The sequence below is a fragment of the Globicephala melas genome, chromosome 6 (assembly GCF_963455315.2).
Source record: "Globicephala melas chromosome 6, mGloMel1.2, whole genome shotgun sequence".
In the NCBI taxonomy this organism is placed as follows: domain Eukaryota; kingdom Metazoa; phylum Chordata; class Mammalia; order Artiodactyla; family Delphinidae; genus Globicephala; species Globicephala melas.
In genome coordinates this window covers 89713973-89729407 of record NC_083319.1, presented here as the reverse complement: position 1 = coordinate 89729407, position 15435 = coordinate 89713973, and the positions used below count along the sequence as shown (strand labels likewise).

Here is a 15435-nt window from a genome sequence, read left to right as displayed (position 1 = left end):
CCCTTCTCAGGGAAAGACCTCCAAGTCTGAGAGTGTGAGTCCACAGTTCAGGACCTGCTAAAAGTGACCTACTGTTTTTGTTTTGTCCTTTGTTGTATGCCTTCAGGTGCAGGATGTCGTCAAGTCAAATGCAGCCTACACATTCATCATAACTGGAAAGAAAAGGTCCCTGGAGCTACAAACTCGGTAGGTTTCAGCTGCCTTGGTGTCTGCCGCTGTGTGAATATGTTTGACCTGAAATTTTAGCAGATGGCTTCCTTTTCTAAACTGCATAAACTTTCGATGTGTTTGTGTTCATTTTACTCGCTTATCTGTGGTTTAAAATGTAACAGTACTAAGGGGAAGTCAATGAAAATTAAGCCTCTGCCCACCCCCTGTTCCCCACCCCCAGCAGACATTCTTAACCATCTCTGAAGTATCCTTCCGGAATTTCTGTCCCCATACATATGTATCTATTTTTAATTTTATTTATTTATTTTTGGCTGTGTTGGGTCTTTGTTGCTGTGCGCAGGCTTTCTCTAGTTGCAGCGAGCAAGGGCTACTCTTCGTTGTGGTGCGCAGGCTTCTCATTGCGGTGGCTTCTCTTGTTGCAGAGCACGGGCTCTAGGGCGCATGGGCTTCAGTAGTTGTGGCACGCGGGCTCTAGAATGCAGGCTCAGTAGTTGTGGCGCGTGGGCTTAGCTGCTCCACGGCATGTGGGATCTTCCCAGACCAGGGCTCGAACCCTTGTCTCCTGCATTGGCAGGTGGATTGTTAACCACTGTGCCACCAGGGAAGCCCTGTATCTATTTTTTAAAGCACAGATGACCATTTTCTATCTAGTCTGTTCTGCATCTTGCTTTTTTCATTTAATTTATCAGAAATCATCCCATATATGAGCACCATTTTCTAAAGCAGCATAATTTTCCAGTATGATCGTTGGCTGGTTCCCATTGACGGGCACCTAGGTCCTCTGGGGTCTTGCTGTCGCAAATGGTGCTGCAAGCAGTGTCCATGAACCAAGTTTTGTACATATGTGTCGTTACGTCCATCTGGTAGATTCCTGAAGTAAAATTGCTGGCCAAAGGGTAGCATGTCCACTTTAAATTTTGGTGGCTGTTGTCACACTACCCTGTAAGATGGTGCATGACTTGTGGCGGGGCTTGGGAGAGCCCATCTCTCACTTCCGCCAATGACGTGAGATCTTTGCAATGACCCATTGTGGCCCACCGAAGTGTTGGTTTACATCCACTGCAGAGGGCTCTGCATACCAAGCTTACCACATCTAGCCACATCTGACTTCATCTGGCCACACCTGACCCTACCTGCACCCACAAGGCCACACTTAACTCCACCTGGCCACAATTGACCTCGCCTGACTGCACCTGGGGATACTGGCCACAGTGTTCCAGAGCCTTTGGGGCCACTCTCCCAAGCCGTGAGTTGCACTTCCAGGCAGTGAGCAGCACAGGCATGTACTTCAGGGCTGAGAGGAATCAGGTGGTTTAGAGTCAGTATCCAAGACTAAATGAATAAAATACTCTTTTGGCTTTTATAGGACAGAAGAGGAAAAGAAAGAATGGATTCAGGTGAAGCTCCTAAAGTTTTAAAGTAACCCAATGACCAAATTCTTGAGTGGTATGGCCATTTCATGTTGGAGCAAGGGATGGGATGGCCCCGTGTCCCCCCCAGGTATTACCCACCCATCTATCCACCTTGAAGTGATGGGGTGACCAAGTTTATAAGCACCTTCAGACTCCACAAACCTTTGAATCCATTCTCTTATTTGGGGCTCCCCAGTAAACAAATAAACATAAAGGCCTGGAGGTGGACATGCAGGGAGGTGCCCTCATCCTGGGGAGGATCTCCACTGTCTGGCAGCTCCAAGGTAGGTCCGTGTTGTCCTTTCTCTCCATGGCTGGCAGGAGAGGTGGGTCTTGCAGGACGAGCAGCTTGACTTCCAGAACGGAGCCTGTGCTTCCAAAGACAGGCCAGGCAGTGTCCTGGGGCAGCCAGAGCAGGCTCAGCTCAGAACCAGCCATGGTAGGGACACAGGTCAGGAGGGCCACATCAGAGCAGAGGCCAAGGCAGTGACCGGGGTTGGCAGACCACCACCAGGCCAAACGCTAACCATTAGTGATGGTTAGCCACCATTAGTGGCTCCCAAAATTCATAAGACAGAAATCTGAGTGAGAAGAGAAAAAGGAAATTCAAACAGATATTAGATTTGGAATGCTGTTGCAGGAAGTGGAAACATGGCCTTGAATCCATATAAAATGTTCCAAGAGCATCTGCCCTTGGCTTGGAGAACTGCATGTGGGGTGGAACTGGGAGCCATGGAGATTGGAGTGGGGACCCGGTCAGTCACTGATCACATCCCTGAGCCTTGTTTCCTCATCTCAGAGGACATGTGAGGCTGTTGGTCAGGGGAGAACGCAATGACCACAGGACCCTTGTCCTCACCCTCCTGGAATGCTCTCTGAGGGCCCTTGTTCTCTATGGTTTTGTTTCAGGTCATTGAGGCCACCATTGAGAAGCACAAGCAGAACAGCCAGACTTTCAAGGCCTTCAGTGGCTCCTTCGGCCAGGATGAGGATTCCTCTCTCACTCCAGACCCGCCTGTGAGTGCCAGTGTCCCTGGGGCAACCCAGGCCCTTTGCACAAGGACTGGTGCTTGGGGGGGAAGCTAGTCCCCATGCTCTCCTCATGCCCACCTTTATTGGGCATCCATGTGGGGACGCCTGTACCTTATAGCTGGGATGGTCAGTGCTTGGACAGGAGGGAGGGAAGGACAGGCCTGGATACAGCTGCTACATGAGGGCATTGTCCTATCACATGCACCTAGGGGCTGTGATCTTGTCAGCAGGGGTAGCTTGCTCCCCATGCGAAGCTGTCCCCAGGCCTGGGGGGAGCCAGGAAGCAGGATCCCCCCCCAGGGCCAGATGGGTCCACCCTAGGCCTTGGCCATCCCCTCTGTCTAGGTACAACCAAACATGACTTCACAGTGAGGGTCCCTCACTCCATGCCTCAGGGACATCCCTGAAGCTAAGAGATACCCAGCCCAGCCTGGTTGAGCAGCCCTGAGTCCCAGACACCAGGCCGGGGTGGCCCTCCCTGTGGTCTCACTGGTCTGTGGGCCACAGGCCACCTCATTATCCATTTAATATTTGCATCAAATCTCCATTTTGTCTGCTTTCTGGACTATTTTAGAAGAAAACTTTGTGCTGTCCCCGGGCAGGGAAAGTACTGTCCCCTACCTTGAAAAGAGGTGACCTGGAAACAGAACCCCCCACCCCACCCCATACCTGCCGTTAAAGTTGGTGCAGAGACAGAGCCTGACTGTAGAAGGCAGGGCACCGAGCTCTCCACAGATGCCTGAGGACAGCTAGAGGCCAGGGCCACCTCACATGGTGTGATGCAGCTGGTTAGGCCTGGTGGGCCTCAAGGAGGTTCATACCTGCCCACCGCCCTCCACCCCAGCTGGGAAATGATAACTCTTCTGAGATGCCTTCAGGCCAGGGAGGACAGATTCCCAAAGTCACAGCAAACACCAGGCCCCGACAGTCTTCCTCCTGACCCTGTGACCAGACAGAAGGAATGGTGGCATTCCAGCACTGCCTTGGATGTCAGCATGTGGCCACAGACCTCTGCTCATGCCAGCTGTCTTGTCCCCTCCAGATGGTGAGCTCCAACCCAGAGGTGCCTGCAGCGGTACCCACTGGTGGAGGGGGTGCTGCAGGGGTGAGTGACCCCCCCAGCTTTGACAGGGGCGGGAGGTGGAAGGTGGGGTCAGACCAGGGTGACCTGAGGGTAAGGGTTTAGCCTCCCCCTTCCATGTGACCTGGGTCCTCACAGTGATGGCCTCTGGGGCCTGTTGGTGGAGGGCTGGGGCAAGCCCGCTGGGACCCAAATGTCCATTTCCTTGGGTGGGTGAAGGTTACACAGCTGAGTTCTTCTGAAGACTTGTGCTCTTTACCACAGGTAAAATATGCCTGGATGAAATGTGAATCAAGGCGGTACCTGGCCCTCAGGAGGCTCAGTCAATGTGGGCGGAGAAGGCGTGGTCCAGGGTCAGATAGCCTGTGTGCATGTCCCCACCCCGACAGGGCCAGGCCCCGGGACTATGCAGGAGTCTCTCCTGCTCTGTCAGTTTGGGAGATTAGTAACAGGGTAAATATGTGTGCCTCGCATGCAGTGAGTATCCAGTACAGGGAAGCATCATTATTAACCACTGGGCCTAATAGTCGTGAAGTCTGATGACAGTTATAAGCCTAGACTACCAAGGAGGTGCTGTACCCTGCATCCTGAGAGGGGATTCTCCTGGGCATCTTCGCTTTGCCCTATCCCTCAGTTTTCCAGGCTCAGAAGGAATGAGTGGAGGCCTGAGCCCCAGCCTGACCCCTAACAGGGGCTTTGCTCCTAAAGCGGAACTTCTTCCATGGGTAGGTTGGTCCAGCCCCCACATTCTCTCCACTGGGCCTGCCTCTCCTTCCCTCCCCCTGACTTCTCTTTCTCACATCCCTCATCTGGGCCAGCACTCCCTTGGTGGCAGGTGCTCCCCAGTTGGACAGCAAAGTCTGCCTGAATTTCGCACCAACTTGCAGAGCTCCTTCTTTTCTGGCTACGAGGGCCACCCTGCTGGTCATCACAGCCATTCTGGGTTGGCACCTGTTAGGGTCAACCCATTTTAGGAACAGGAAACGGGCTTGATAGGTGAGGAGACCTGGCCTTTGCCTCAAAGGCCTTGTGGTGGGACTTGACTTTCCTGGGACAGCAGCAGAGGGAGGGACGGATGTCTAGCTCCTCACGGGGAGTAAATGTCCCTGTCCTGGCTTAGATTTTTAGTAAGAAAACTAGTCCCCTCCTCCCACACAATCCATGCTGCTGGGTAGCATTGGGCCCCAGCTGAGGCCCCAGAACAGGTGTGCTCAGATGCTCCAGTCCCCTGCTCTGTTACAAGAGCAGAAGCTTTGCCAGGTCACCACACGACCCCTGACCCGATGTGTCTCTGACTGCCAGGCACTGGGAAAACCTTGAGGAGTTTTTGGGCTCCCATGGAGGGATGGAGCATTTCTAGGGCATGATGGGCTTCAGGGACCAAGTGAGAGGAGGGAACCCCCTTATTTGAGTGCTACTGCTGCCACAGGGTGGCACTGAGAGAACCAGAGGGAGCCTGTGCTAATTTGTTTGAACTCAGTCAGGAAATCTGAAAGCAGCATTACCAGCAGGGGAGAGATGGTCTTGTCACAGCCCCTCAAACTCCCTGAGGGGCTTCCTGCATTGTGGCTCTGTCTGGCCCTGCCTTCCTTTCAGCCCACCCTCCCCCACCATGCCCTGGCCTACCTCACCTGGCCATGTTCCAGGGCCTTTGCACCTGCTATCCCCTCTGTGCAGAATGCCTCAATTATGCCTGCTGTGCCCCAAGGCCTCATCTGTGAAGCCCTCGCAGCTGACCCCAGAGTCACTGACAAGTGTTTCTCACATGAAGCAACCCACCATCAGCTTTCTGAATCACCAAACTGTGCGTGTGAGGCTGGCCGTGTGCTATTGGGCTCCTTTCTGGAACGTCTAGGAACATCATGAAAAGCAGCTTGCACACTCAAGCTTCATCTGTGTAACTAACTGCCCAGAGAAGAATGACACATGGGGACTCTTCAGCTTTCCAATCAGCTCCAGGGTCCCTTGGCCAGGGTCTCTGACAACCTCCATGATGGCCCTTTGCATGAAGCACTGCTTCTCCCTGTCTCTGCAGGGGAGCTGAGCTGGACCCCCTGCAGGGCCCTCTGCTATCCGACCCTTGGCCTGGGGCATGCCGGAAGGCATCAAGGGCCGTGAGCAACCCCCACTCTTTGTAGGGTGAGTCCATGGGCAGGCCTCAGTCCGTGGATGCGGGGTAAAGTAGAAGTGGCTGTGGGCTGTGTGGTCAGGGAGACAGGGCTGAGGAAGATCCAGTGCCCAGGCAGAGACAGAGGAGCAGGAGGTGGGGCTGGCACACACGACGGGCAGTGCCCATCGGAGAATGTTCTAGCTGGAAGGGACCTGAAGGTCCCATGTTTAATGTTTTAACACGTGGAGTGGGTCCTGACATGAGGCCTTGGGCAACTCCTCCCCCTCTGCCCTCACCTTCCCTTGGGTGGGGAGAAGAGAGAGAGGAGCTGTGTCAGGTGTCTGTTGGCCACTCGGGTGCCCCTCCGATTAGTTGCCCAACTCCTTTGACAGGTGAAAAGGTAGCTGAGAGCCCCTGAGGCTCAGGGCCTCAGCGCGGTCCAGGGGTCTGCCCAGGCCAGGCTGCAGACTTGCTGCACGTCGATGGCGACGCCCAGCCAGTGGATATGCGGGCCACCCCACCTTCTTCTACACAGGGGCTCAGCCTTCCAAGGGCTCTGCAGCACCATTGACTTGCCAAATGCTTGGGATCACAATTCAAGTTCAGGTCTCCTTGTCCCAGTCCCTTTATCCACCCCAAGCCAGGCCCAGGCCCTACAACAGACAAACGCTCGTCAGCAACAGACTTGCAGCTCCGGCCCCAGCACAGATGGCCCGGCCATGGTTTTTCTCATTTGTGTTTCTGATGAGCACAGGTTTTGGTGGACCCAGGAGGGCAGCTCCGTGAAGCTCCTGCCATACAGGGCGAGTCCGAGATGTGCTCAGTGGATATTTGTGGAAAGTACCCCAAAGTGGGTTTTAATTCTGGCACTAGAAAGAGTGATCTTTGCTACAACATGCCAGATGTAAGCTTTTGGAGAGGAAATGTAAACTCACTCTTGGTGTGCTCATTTGATTTCCTGGTGGTGTCCTCAGACACACAGTTCCCACTAGGCCCTCTTTCCTAAGAAAAGCTAAACCCAAACCAGGAAGTTTTGCAAGGGAGTCTTGCAGAATACAAAGACTTCCCCGTTCTGCAAAAGTTGCGTCTCTCTTCACGGAAGCACAGAACTGTCAAGGCCTCCCTGGGCTCCAGAGCCACCATGGCAACATATGGACCCTTCCACGATGTCGTGAAAGGCCCCATCCCTGCCACCCGTCGTTCAGCATGCACAAACTTAGTGCCGCCCTTCCACCCCAAGCCCAGGACAGGGCTGCCTGTGAAGGGCAGAGGGCCTGGGCTGCACCCACCACAGGGCCAGGCCTAAGACCCGGGCCTATGTCCACACCCTTTAGGACCGATGATAACTGTGGCTCCATCTTCTGACGCTGGTTGGCAGGGCCACTGTTTGGGACCCAATTCTTCCCTGAATTTTCCTCCTGCTTCCCTGCTTTGTAAGTGAATCTGCTGAAGAGAAGACGTTGAGTAAAACAGGCCCTCGGCACAGACCTCCCAGGGCCACGCTTGTGCATTTGGAGCGCTTTGGGTGAAGTCGCTTGGCTGTTACTAGGGAAGCCATGGTGCCACACCTCCCTGGTTAGACTTGGCCCAGGCCTTTCCAATGTCTCCACATCCAAAAAGAAAATCTGAGCCCCTCCCTTTGGTGGACTTATTCTATATCCTCATCCAAAAAGGAAGTATGGTTGGCCAGGAAGACCTGTCCTCAATGATGCAGGTGGGCTCACCTCAGCCACCTGGTCACCAGCCCTCGGTGTCGGGAACTGCCTGGGGGAGCCGCATCAAGCATGGGCCATGGTGGCTTACGGTCTTCAGCACCGAGGAAGCTGGTACCCAGCCAAGAAAGCTGGTACTCAGACCCTGTCTGATCACCGAACTGCAGCCTAAAAAAAGGAAGCCAGGATGGGTCGCTCTTCCAAGCCCCAGCCCCAAGATGCCCGTCTCTAGGAACTGCTCTCTGGTCCCTCTGGCCAGGACGGGGTCCCTGCTGACCTTCAGCACCTGAGCTCTTGGCCACATACCCCTGACCCGCTACAGCCTCTCCTCCATCTTGTGGGCAGCCCTGCCCCTCAGGGATGCCCCAGTAGCCCCCGTGGCCTCCCTGTGTTCTCAGCAGTTGTGCAGCGCTGTTCGCAGGGTCTGGAGAGCCCAGGTTCTGCAGCACATGTAAGTGCTTGAAGGCAAGACGCGGATCCAGCCACCTGCCACTGACCACTCCCACCTCAAGTGCCCTTGGTGTCCTCACCTGGAAAACAGGCATGGCAGGGTCACCATGAAGGTTGGTAGAGGGCTGAGGCTCCTGGGCCACAGCAGACCCAGGGATGGCCCCTCCTCTCTCTTCTCATGTCTGAGCCCCAGCAGTCCTGAGAGATGGTTTCAAGGGAAGGAGCCCTGAGTGGGGCAGACAGATGTGCCTCAGGGCTAGAGTGTGGCTGGCAGCCAAGGCCGGGTGACAGGGGTGGCCTCCAGTAAGGCATGTGGCTGTGGGGAGCGTCAGTATTGCTTGTCGGGTCTGTGCCACCCATTTTCCACCCACAGGGCTCTGTGGTCCTGAGCTGCATGGAATAAACTGAGAGGGGGCCCAAGGTTTTCTTACACCCAGTGTCCATGGGGTCAGGGGTCATGAGATGGAGGAGGAGGGTGATGGGGTCTTGGGTAGAGCGAGCGTCCCTATCACCCTCAGAGGCACCAGCTGGTCCCAGGGCTCCTCGTACCAGGGGGCCAGCACTGGGGTCTATGAGCAGAGGCAGCAGAGCTTGGAAGCACAGGCCAGAATTAGTGTGCTCAGGCTACTTAACAAAGTACCACAGACACTTATTCTCTAACAGTTCTGAAGGCTGGAAGTCCAGGATCAAGGTGTTGGTAGGGCTGGTTTCTCCTGAGGCCTGTCGACTTAAAGAAAAACACTCAACTTAGAGTTGGGTTTAAGTTTTACTCAGGATCTTACTGAGGACTATAGCCTGGGAGACAGCTCTGAGGAACTGCTTGTAAGAGGGAGGGGAGGAGCCAGTATATGTACGAATTTTTTGGCTAGGAAATACATGTAGTCAAGCATACATTTTGGTAAAAGATTCCTGCTATATCACAAAGAACAGATATCTTAAGTTAATACTTTTAAGTGATTTTCTCTGCATGGGAAGATGCAAGAATCTGGGGTCACTGAAATTCTTTCTGAGATGTGCCTCTATCTTGGGGCCTGTTTCTCCAACACACAGAATGCCTCATCTTGTTTTTTTCATCCTGAATTCCCTCCCGGGTGCACTGTCGTGGGTGACTGCAGTGGGTGCATCTTAACCCTTATATAACTGGATGATGAGTGGCACTCTGTGTTCTTTTTTTGTTCACAGACCTCTCTCCTTGGCATGTAGATAGCCATCTTCTCCCTGTGTCCTCACATAGTCTTGCCTCTGTGTGTGACCATGTCCTAATCTCCTCTTCTTATAAGGACACCAGTTATATTGGATTAAGCCCCACCCTAGTGACCTCATTTTACCTTAATCACCTCTTTAAAGGCCCTCTCTCCAAACACAGTCACCGTCTGAGGTGCTGGGGGTTAGAACTGCAAGCTATGACTTTTGGGGGACACAATTCAGCCCGTAACAGCCTCCAATGCCCAAGCCCCTCCCTTCTGTCTCCCTCACCCCCAACCAGTGCATCTCTTTCTCCTTAAACTTGCAGAGTTTATATTAAACATATTTTTAGCTTATTTTGTTCAAATTTTTATTAGGGAAGCTTTGGACACACACAAGTAGAACTAACAGACAGCGAGACCCCCACACCAGCCTGGAGCAACTTCAGCTTTGTGCTGTTCCTGTTTTATCTGTCTTTCCACCCCTATCCTCACCCCACCCCCACATACTCTTCCTTCTTCTGGAATATTTTAAAACAAATCTCAGACGTCATTTTATTCTGCTCAGAAACACTAATGTTAAACTTATTTTAAGTGTTTCTCTTTTAAACAGAAAAAGTGTCTCTGGGCCTCAGTTTCCCCATCTGTGCAAGGGAGAGGTTGAGACAAGCACTTCCAGTAGCCATTCTAGTTCTGACATCCTGGGGAATTTGATACATATCTGTGACATTTCTTAAAATCTTAAGTTTGTGGTGAATTGACTGTGTTTTCTGCTGGGACCCCAGCGCCCCCTACCCACACAGAGAGGAAATGCTAAGGGGCTGGGACGGGGCATTTCCTGAGAGCCATGGTAACATAAGGGCGATCAGCAAAACCAGTCAGGATTCTTGTGCTGTGACGGGGTTCAGGGCCAGGGGCGGTTCCTCACCCCACTTTACAGATGAGGAAACCAAGCTTGGAGAGGAGAAGTGACTCGTGCAGGGTCTCATGGCTGATGAGGGGCAGGGCAAGGGCCTGGGAGCTGTCCCCCAAATTGCACCACTCCTAATCATATGGGGAAACCTAATCAGACAGCGCTACTGAGCCCCCACGCCAGCCTCACCCTGCATGGTCGGTGCCCACTCCCACCTTCACTCCCTCCTGCCTCCTGCTCACCTCCCAAGCCCTTGCATCTGGTGGGGCTGGGGTCCTGGACACGACTGATGTCACTATGGCCAGGGGTAGGCAGTCAGAGTGGACCACATAGGTTCCCTCACTCAGCTCTCAAACCGCTGTCCACAGTGCAGAGGGAACACAGTCCTCAATGGGAATGTGAGGCAGGAGGTGGGGGGGTTAGGGGGGCTGGTCAGTGAGTGGCTGGTTTGCTTTTCTACGTGTCTATTGGTTTTCTTCCTCTTTCACAAGCTGTTCTCAGTGAACACTTGAGGAAAATCCAGATAAGAGAGTCAGATAAGAGTTACTCTACCCCAAACAGCCAATAAGATCATCAGGTGTGCTTCCTTCCAGTCTTTTTTTCATGCACGTACTCTTTTTGGTATAAACATTATACGCTACTGTACATTATTTTGCAACTTGCTTGTTTCCCTTAGCAATATAACTTGACACCTTTAAACAGTCTTCCAACATGTCGCCTTGACATCTACCTCCCATGTATGATTTATATACCTGTTCCTTAGTTTTAGACTGCATTAGATTTTTTAAAATTTGTAAATATGTTTAACTAAAAAAGGAATAAATACTTTTTTTAAAAAAAAAGTAAAGTGATAGAATAAAATGAAAACTTCTCTCCCACTGCTGCCTGCCACTCTCCAATTCCTCTTTGCTCCAAGGAGTTTGATGTGGTTCTTGTAAAACTTTTTGAGAAACCTTACACAAAACAGCTTGTTTAAACGTAAAAGAAAACAAACAAACAAAAAAGAAGTAAAAGCATTTTATAGTGTGTTCTTGTGACTAGTCTTAAAGATCTTCTAACCTCTCTGAACACACACCATGTTTCATGACTTCCCGTTGTCTTGCTGAAAGGACTCATCACTGCCCTCTTTTGTGGGAAATTCAGGCAGCATCGGAGGAGATAGAGAGGGGAGTCCAGCCCCTGACCCTGCTCCCACCCCTGGAGAGTGCTCTCACACGTGTTGGGCGGGCAACTGCACACCTCTGAGTGCCTGGCATGGAGCAGGGACCATGCTCTGGGGTCCAATAAAGGGCAGAGCATGGAAGCAAGGGCCACCTGGCTGGATGCTGGGTGCAGACACCCCAGTCCTTGGCGTCTGGGCTCCTGTGCAGAGCAGCCACCGTTCCCCCCAGTGTGGGTTCCGGTGGTTATCTTTGCAGACACGCAAAGTCACTGACCTCCGTGGTGGGACAAGTCATTCCAAGCATAGAGTTCCTGTTCCCCTTGGAATCTCACCCCGTGTGACAGCAGGGCAGCTTCTGGGGAGTGAGGCTGGGCAGGGGGCCATGGCCAGTGTGGCTCCTGCTTAATTCCCTTCTGCACGTCCGGCTTTCTTGCCCTGCATGTGCATTGCCTGTGTATCGCACAGCTGCCACTCCACATGTGCTGGGAAGCTGACTGCAGCCGTTTGCCTCCCACAGCTTGAGCCCAGGAGAGGGTCCTCTAAGACCAGACGTGACAAGGAGAAGCAGGGCTGCAGCAGCTGCGGCGAGACCTTCAACTCCATCACCAAAAGGAAGCGCCACTGCAAGCTGTGCGGGGCGGTGAGTCCAGGTGGAAGGAGGCCAGCTGCTGGAACCTCCATGTGCTTAGTTCCTCCTCCAAATCTTCTTTCCATGCACACAGACCCCTGGATCCTGGAACTTCTGAGCAAGAAGGCAGGCTCTGGAGGCCCAGCAGGGGCCAGACTTGGGGTCTCTGCCCTGTGGACAAGGCTCCCGACTCCCATGTCTCACAGACAAGCCCTTCCCCTCCACATGCCGTTACACCTCTCCTTCCAGCCTCCTTCTGGATAGTCTTCTGTCCCTGGGCATTGGGGTCACAGGTGCCCTTGTCTTGCAGGTCATCTGTGGGAAGTGCTCCGAGTTCAAGGCTGAGAACGGCAGGCAGAGCCGTGTCTGCGGAGAGTGTTTCCTGACCCAGCCGGTGGCCCCCTCGAGCCCCGGCCTCGAGGAGCCCTTGGAGCCCAAGCAGAGCACAGAGGTGGGTGGGCTGGGTGAGCCTTCCAGACACAAGACCCCAGAAGCCTTGATAGACTGTGCTCCTAGTGCTGTCGCCTTCCCTGGGACCAGGACTGGTAGGGCTCAGTTGGGTCCATAGGCCACTGAGAGCAGCTAGCAGTTGAATGCCAAATATCACGTGTGTGCGTGTTGGGCTCTTAGGATCCAGTCATGGCCGAGAGCTTGGGAACCGTTTGCACTCAGGGGTTAGATGGTGCATTAGTCAGCTCAGGCTGTATAACAAATACCATAGGATGGACAGCTTAAACAACAGAAACTTATTTCTTCCTGGTCCTGGAGGATGTGAATGTGTGTGGGGTGTGTGATGTTACGTGTGAGAGGTGTGTGTGTGTACAGGGAAATCATCAACAGCCGCCACATTCTGGTTCCCTGCTGTTCCATTTTTTCCTACCTTATCTTTATTTCTGTCCTGACCCTTCTTGTGGTCTCACTGCCTAGAAGGTCCAGCCCAATCCCAAGTGGCCTTGCAGTGACCCTGGGGAAGCTCAGGCTGGCCCAGGCCTTGTCCAGTCTGTCTCCCCCTCCTCTCTCCCCCAAGAGCTTCAGCCTTGGTGCTTCCTGGAGAGTGGCTCTTACAAGGGAGACTCCACCTGACTTGTCCTCTGTGTCCTCAGAAGCCAGCCACTGTGGACCCCCCGCCCAGCCTGCTCTGTGGCCCCCTGCTGGTGTCGGATGGCGGCACAGCCTGGAGCAAGGTGTGGGCTGCCATCTCTGAGTCGGACTCCCTGGAGTTGGTGCTGCACCTTCGAGGAGGCAGCCAGGTGTGTCCTCTGTCTGCTGGGCCACACTGGGGGTGGGGGTCCACCCTGCTCCGGCAGCCCACAGCCTCAAGCCCGAGGCGCCCAGATAGGCCTGGGCCATGCAGCCTGGGCCCAACCCCACGTGGTGGGTGGCTCATGTGACCCTAGGGCCTCAGTTTCCCCGGCTGTCCAGAATCACCCTTCTGCTGCCCACTTGTGGGAGATGGTATTTAGTGATGCCAGGACTCCAGAGGCCGGGGTGCTGACGCTCCTCTCCTTTCCTGCAGGATGGCCAGCTGCTGCATGCCATCCCCCTCTCTGGCTGCAGGGTGAGTGTGCCAGAGCCCGCAGAGAGGCTGGATGCTGGACACATGTGGCAGCTGCAGCAGGCCCAGCAGTCTTTGTACCTGAGTGCCCCGTCCACCGAGCTGCAGCAGCAGTGGTTGGAGGCCCTGAGCTCAGCAGCCCACGGGCACCTGGCCCAGGCCAGCCCAGGGGCCCAGCAGCCCCAGGCCCCAGCTGCCCCATGAGCTGAGTCTCTGCCGTGTCTCCTAGCTGTACAGCCACCGTGGCAGGGCCTGTACTCATCTGAGAGGTGGCATCAGGCCACATGCAGGCATGAAGGGAGCCTGGATTGCTGAGGGACCAACAGGCCACATAGCACTTGGCCCTGGAGGGTTCCTCCACGTCAGAGAGGAGAAAAATGAGGCCCAAACAGGGGCAGCCAATTGCCCAGGGTCACCCAGCACGTCCCTCAAAGACCCGGGCCTCTGCCTGCAGGCCCAGCAGTGTGGCCCAGAGCGGGGCGTGGGGTGACTGTCAAGAAAACTCCATCTGAGTGGGCAGTGAGGGGTCATCTGCGCCAGAAGACAGAAGAAGCTCATGGGTGGTGCCCAGGACACCTGGTGGATGTCTGCAGTCATGCCACCCCTCCTGATGGTTGCCCACCCATCTATACCATCTACATCCATGTGAGCTGAACCATACTGGCCCCCCGGACTCCACCTCTCTCCTCTTTCCTCTCCTGGGGACTGGGCACACCCTGTGCCACCTCGTAGCTCGCCACCCCATTTGGAGATGCCTAAGGGAGCGAGTGGTGGGTTCCTGAATAGCCATGCTGCGAAACTACAGGGGGACCACACAGGCGTCGTGATCTGTGGCCTGAGATTTGTGCCTGCCTCCCCTGGTCGGTGGTGGACAGTGCTTATCTACATAAATAAATGCTGGCAGCCAACAGGTGGACACAGCCTTGGGGCAGGGTCTCCCCACAGTGGGCCTGGTTGGCTGGAGAATGAGGGTAACAGCTGGGCACAGCTGGTAATGACGCCCTGGACCCCAATCCAGGCCTGCAGGGTGCAAGTAACACCCCTGTGGTTGCCCCAGGATGCAGCGGCACTAGACAGCGGGGCCTCAGACAAGGTACCATGCCTGGAGACCTGCTCTGTGTCCCTGGTCATGCTAGTGAGGTAGACAGGGCCATTTGCCCCTGTAGCAAGTGGAGCCAGACTTAGATACGGGATCGTGGGAGTGCTGGCTACTCACAAAGATGTCGGGAAGGTCTATATGCACCAGAGCCCCGAGGGCCTTGAAGGAGAGCAGAGGGACCTAGGAACTGATGACTGAGGGGTGTCCAGTCCCTTGGGACCCCATCCCTCTAACGTCCGCAAGGCACCCTGCGGGGATGCCTGTCACTGCCCAGCCATGGGCAGACTTGCAGGGCACATACCTGTGGGCTGAGAGGGTCATTGTGGGAGCCAGAAATGGATGACTGGTCATGGGTGAGGCAGGGGTGGGGCCCAGGCAAGGAGTGACAGGGCACAGGGGAGGTGCTCAGGGCACAGGTGAGCTGGGACCCAGGTGAAGTGGGCAGGGCCCAGGTGAGGTGGTCAGGGTCCAGGTGAAGTAGGACAGGACACGGGTAAAGTAGAGACCCAGGTGAGGTGGGCAGGGCACAGGTGAGCTTAGGCGTGAGTCAGCGCTGTCTCCCACATACCCACCCTGCTATGCTTGGATGCTGCTGCAGCTGTATACCTGCTGCATACCTGGGCCTCAATCCTGCACCTGTGAGAGCTCACCACCTGCAGTGGGTGTTCTGAAGCTGCTTGATACCGGCAACTTGCCCACTGGGAAGGGGAGGCCAGGCCCTTCCAACTGTGCTCTTACTCAAGAAAATACAGCAAAGTCCCTGCCCATGGAGCCAAGGCAGGGACAGCAGATGTCAGAGGCATTGAAGGGACCTGGATCCCAGCCGGCCTCTTCCCGCTGGTCCTGCCTCTTCTCCCTCGGAGCTCTGCTCTCTGCCTCATGCACTGACTGAGCATGGGCCTAGTGGGGCTCCTTCTCAGGGTCAA

At 54.6% G+C, this 15435-nt stretch overlaps 1 protein-coding gene across 3 annotated transcripts in view; it reads left to right on the top strand.

The window, feature by feature from the left end:
* Positions 1-14876, top strand: part of FGD3 (FYVE, RhoGEF and PH domain containing 3) — a 46213-nt gene extending 31337 nt beyond the window's left edge. Inside the window, exons 12-20 of one of the 3 annotated variants that reach the window (XM_070045774.1) lie at positions 107-186; positions 1538-1568; positions 2493-2600; positions 3658-3720; positions 3961-4149; positions 11745-11867; positions 12166-12306; positions 12959-13105; positions 13372-14876. In XM_070045774.1, coding sequence (XP_069901875.1) covers positions 107-186; positions 1538-1568; positions 2493-2600; positions 3658-3720; positions 3961-4149; positions 11745-11867; positions 12166-12306; positions 12959-13105; positions 13372-13614 — 1125 coding nt within the window. In that variant the 3' untranslated portion in view covers positions 13615-14876. The remainder of the gene's footprint in view (positions 1-106; positions 187-1537; positions 1569-2492; positions 2601-3657; positions 3721-3960; positions 4150-11744; positions 11868-12165; positions 12307-12958; positions 13106-13371) is intronic. The other 2 variants (XM_070045773.1, XM_070045775.1) reach the window with 2 other exon arrangements.
* The last annotated feature ends 559 nt before the right edge of the window (positions 14877-15435 follow it).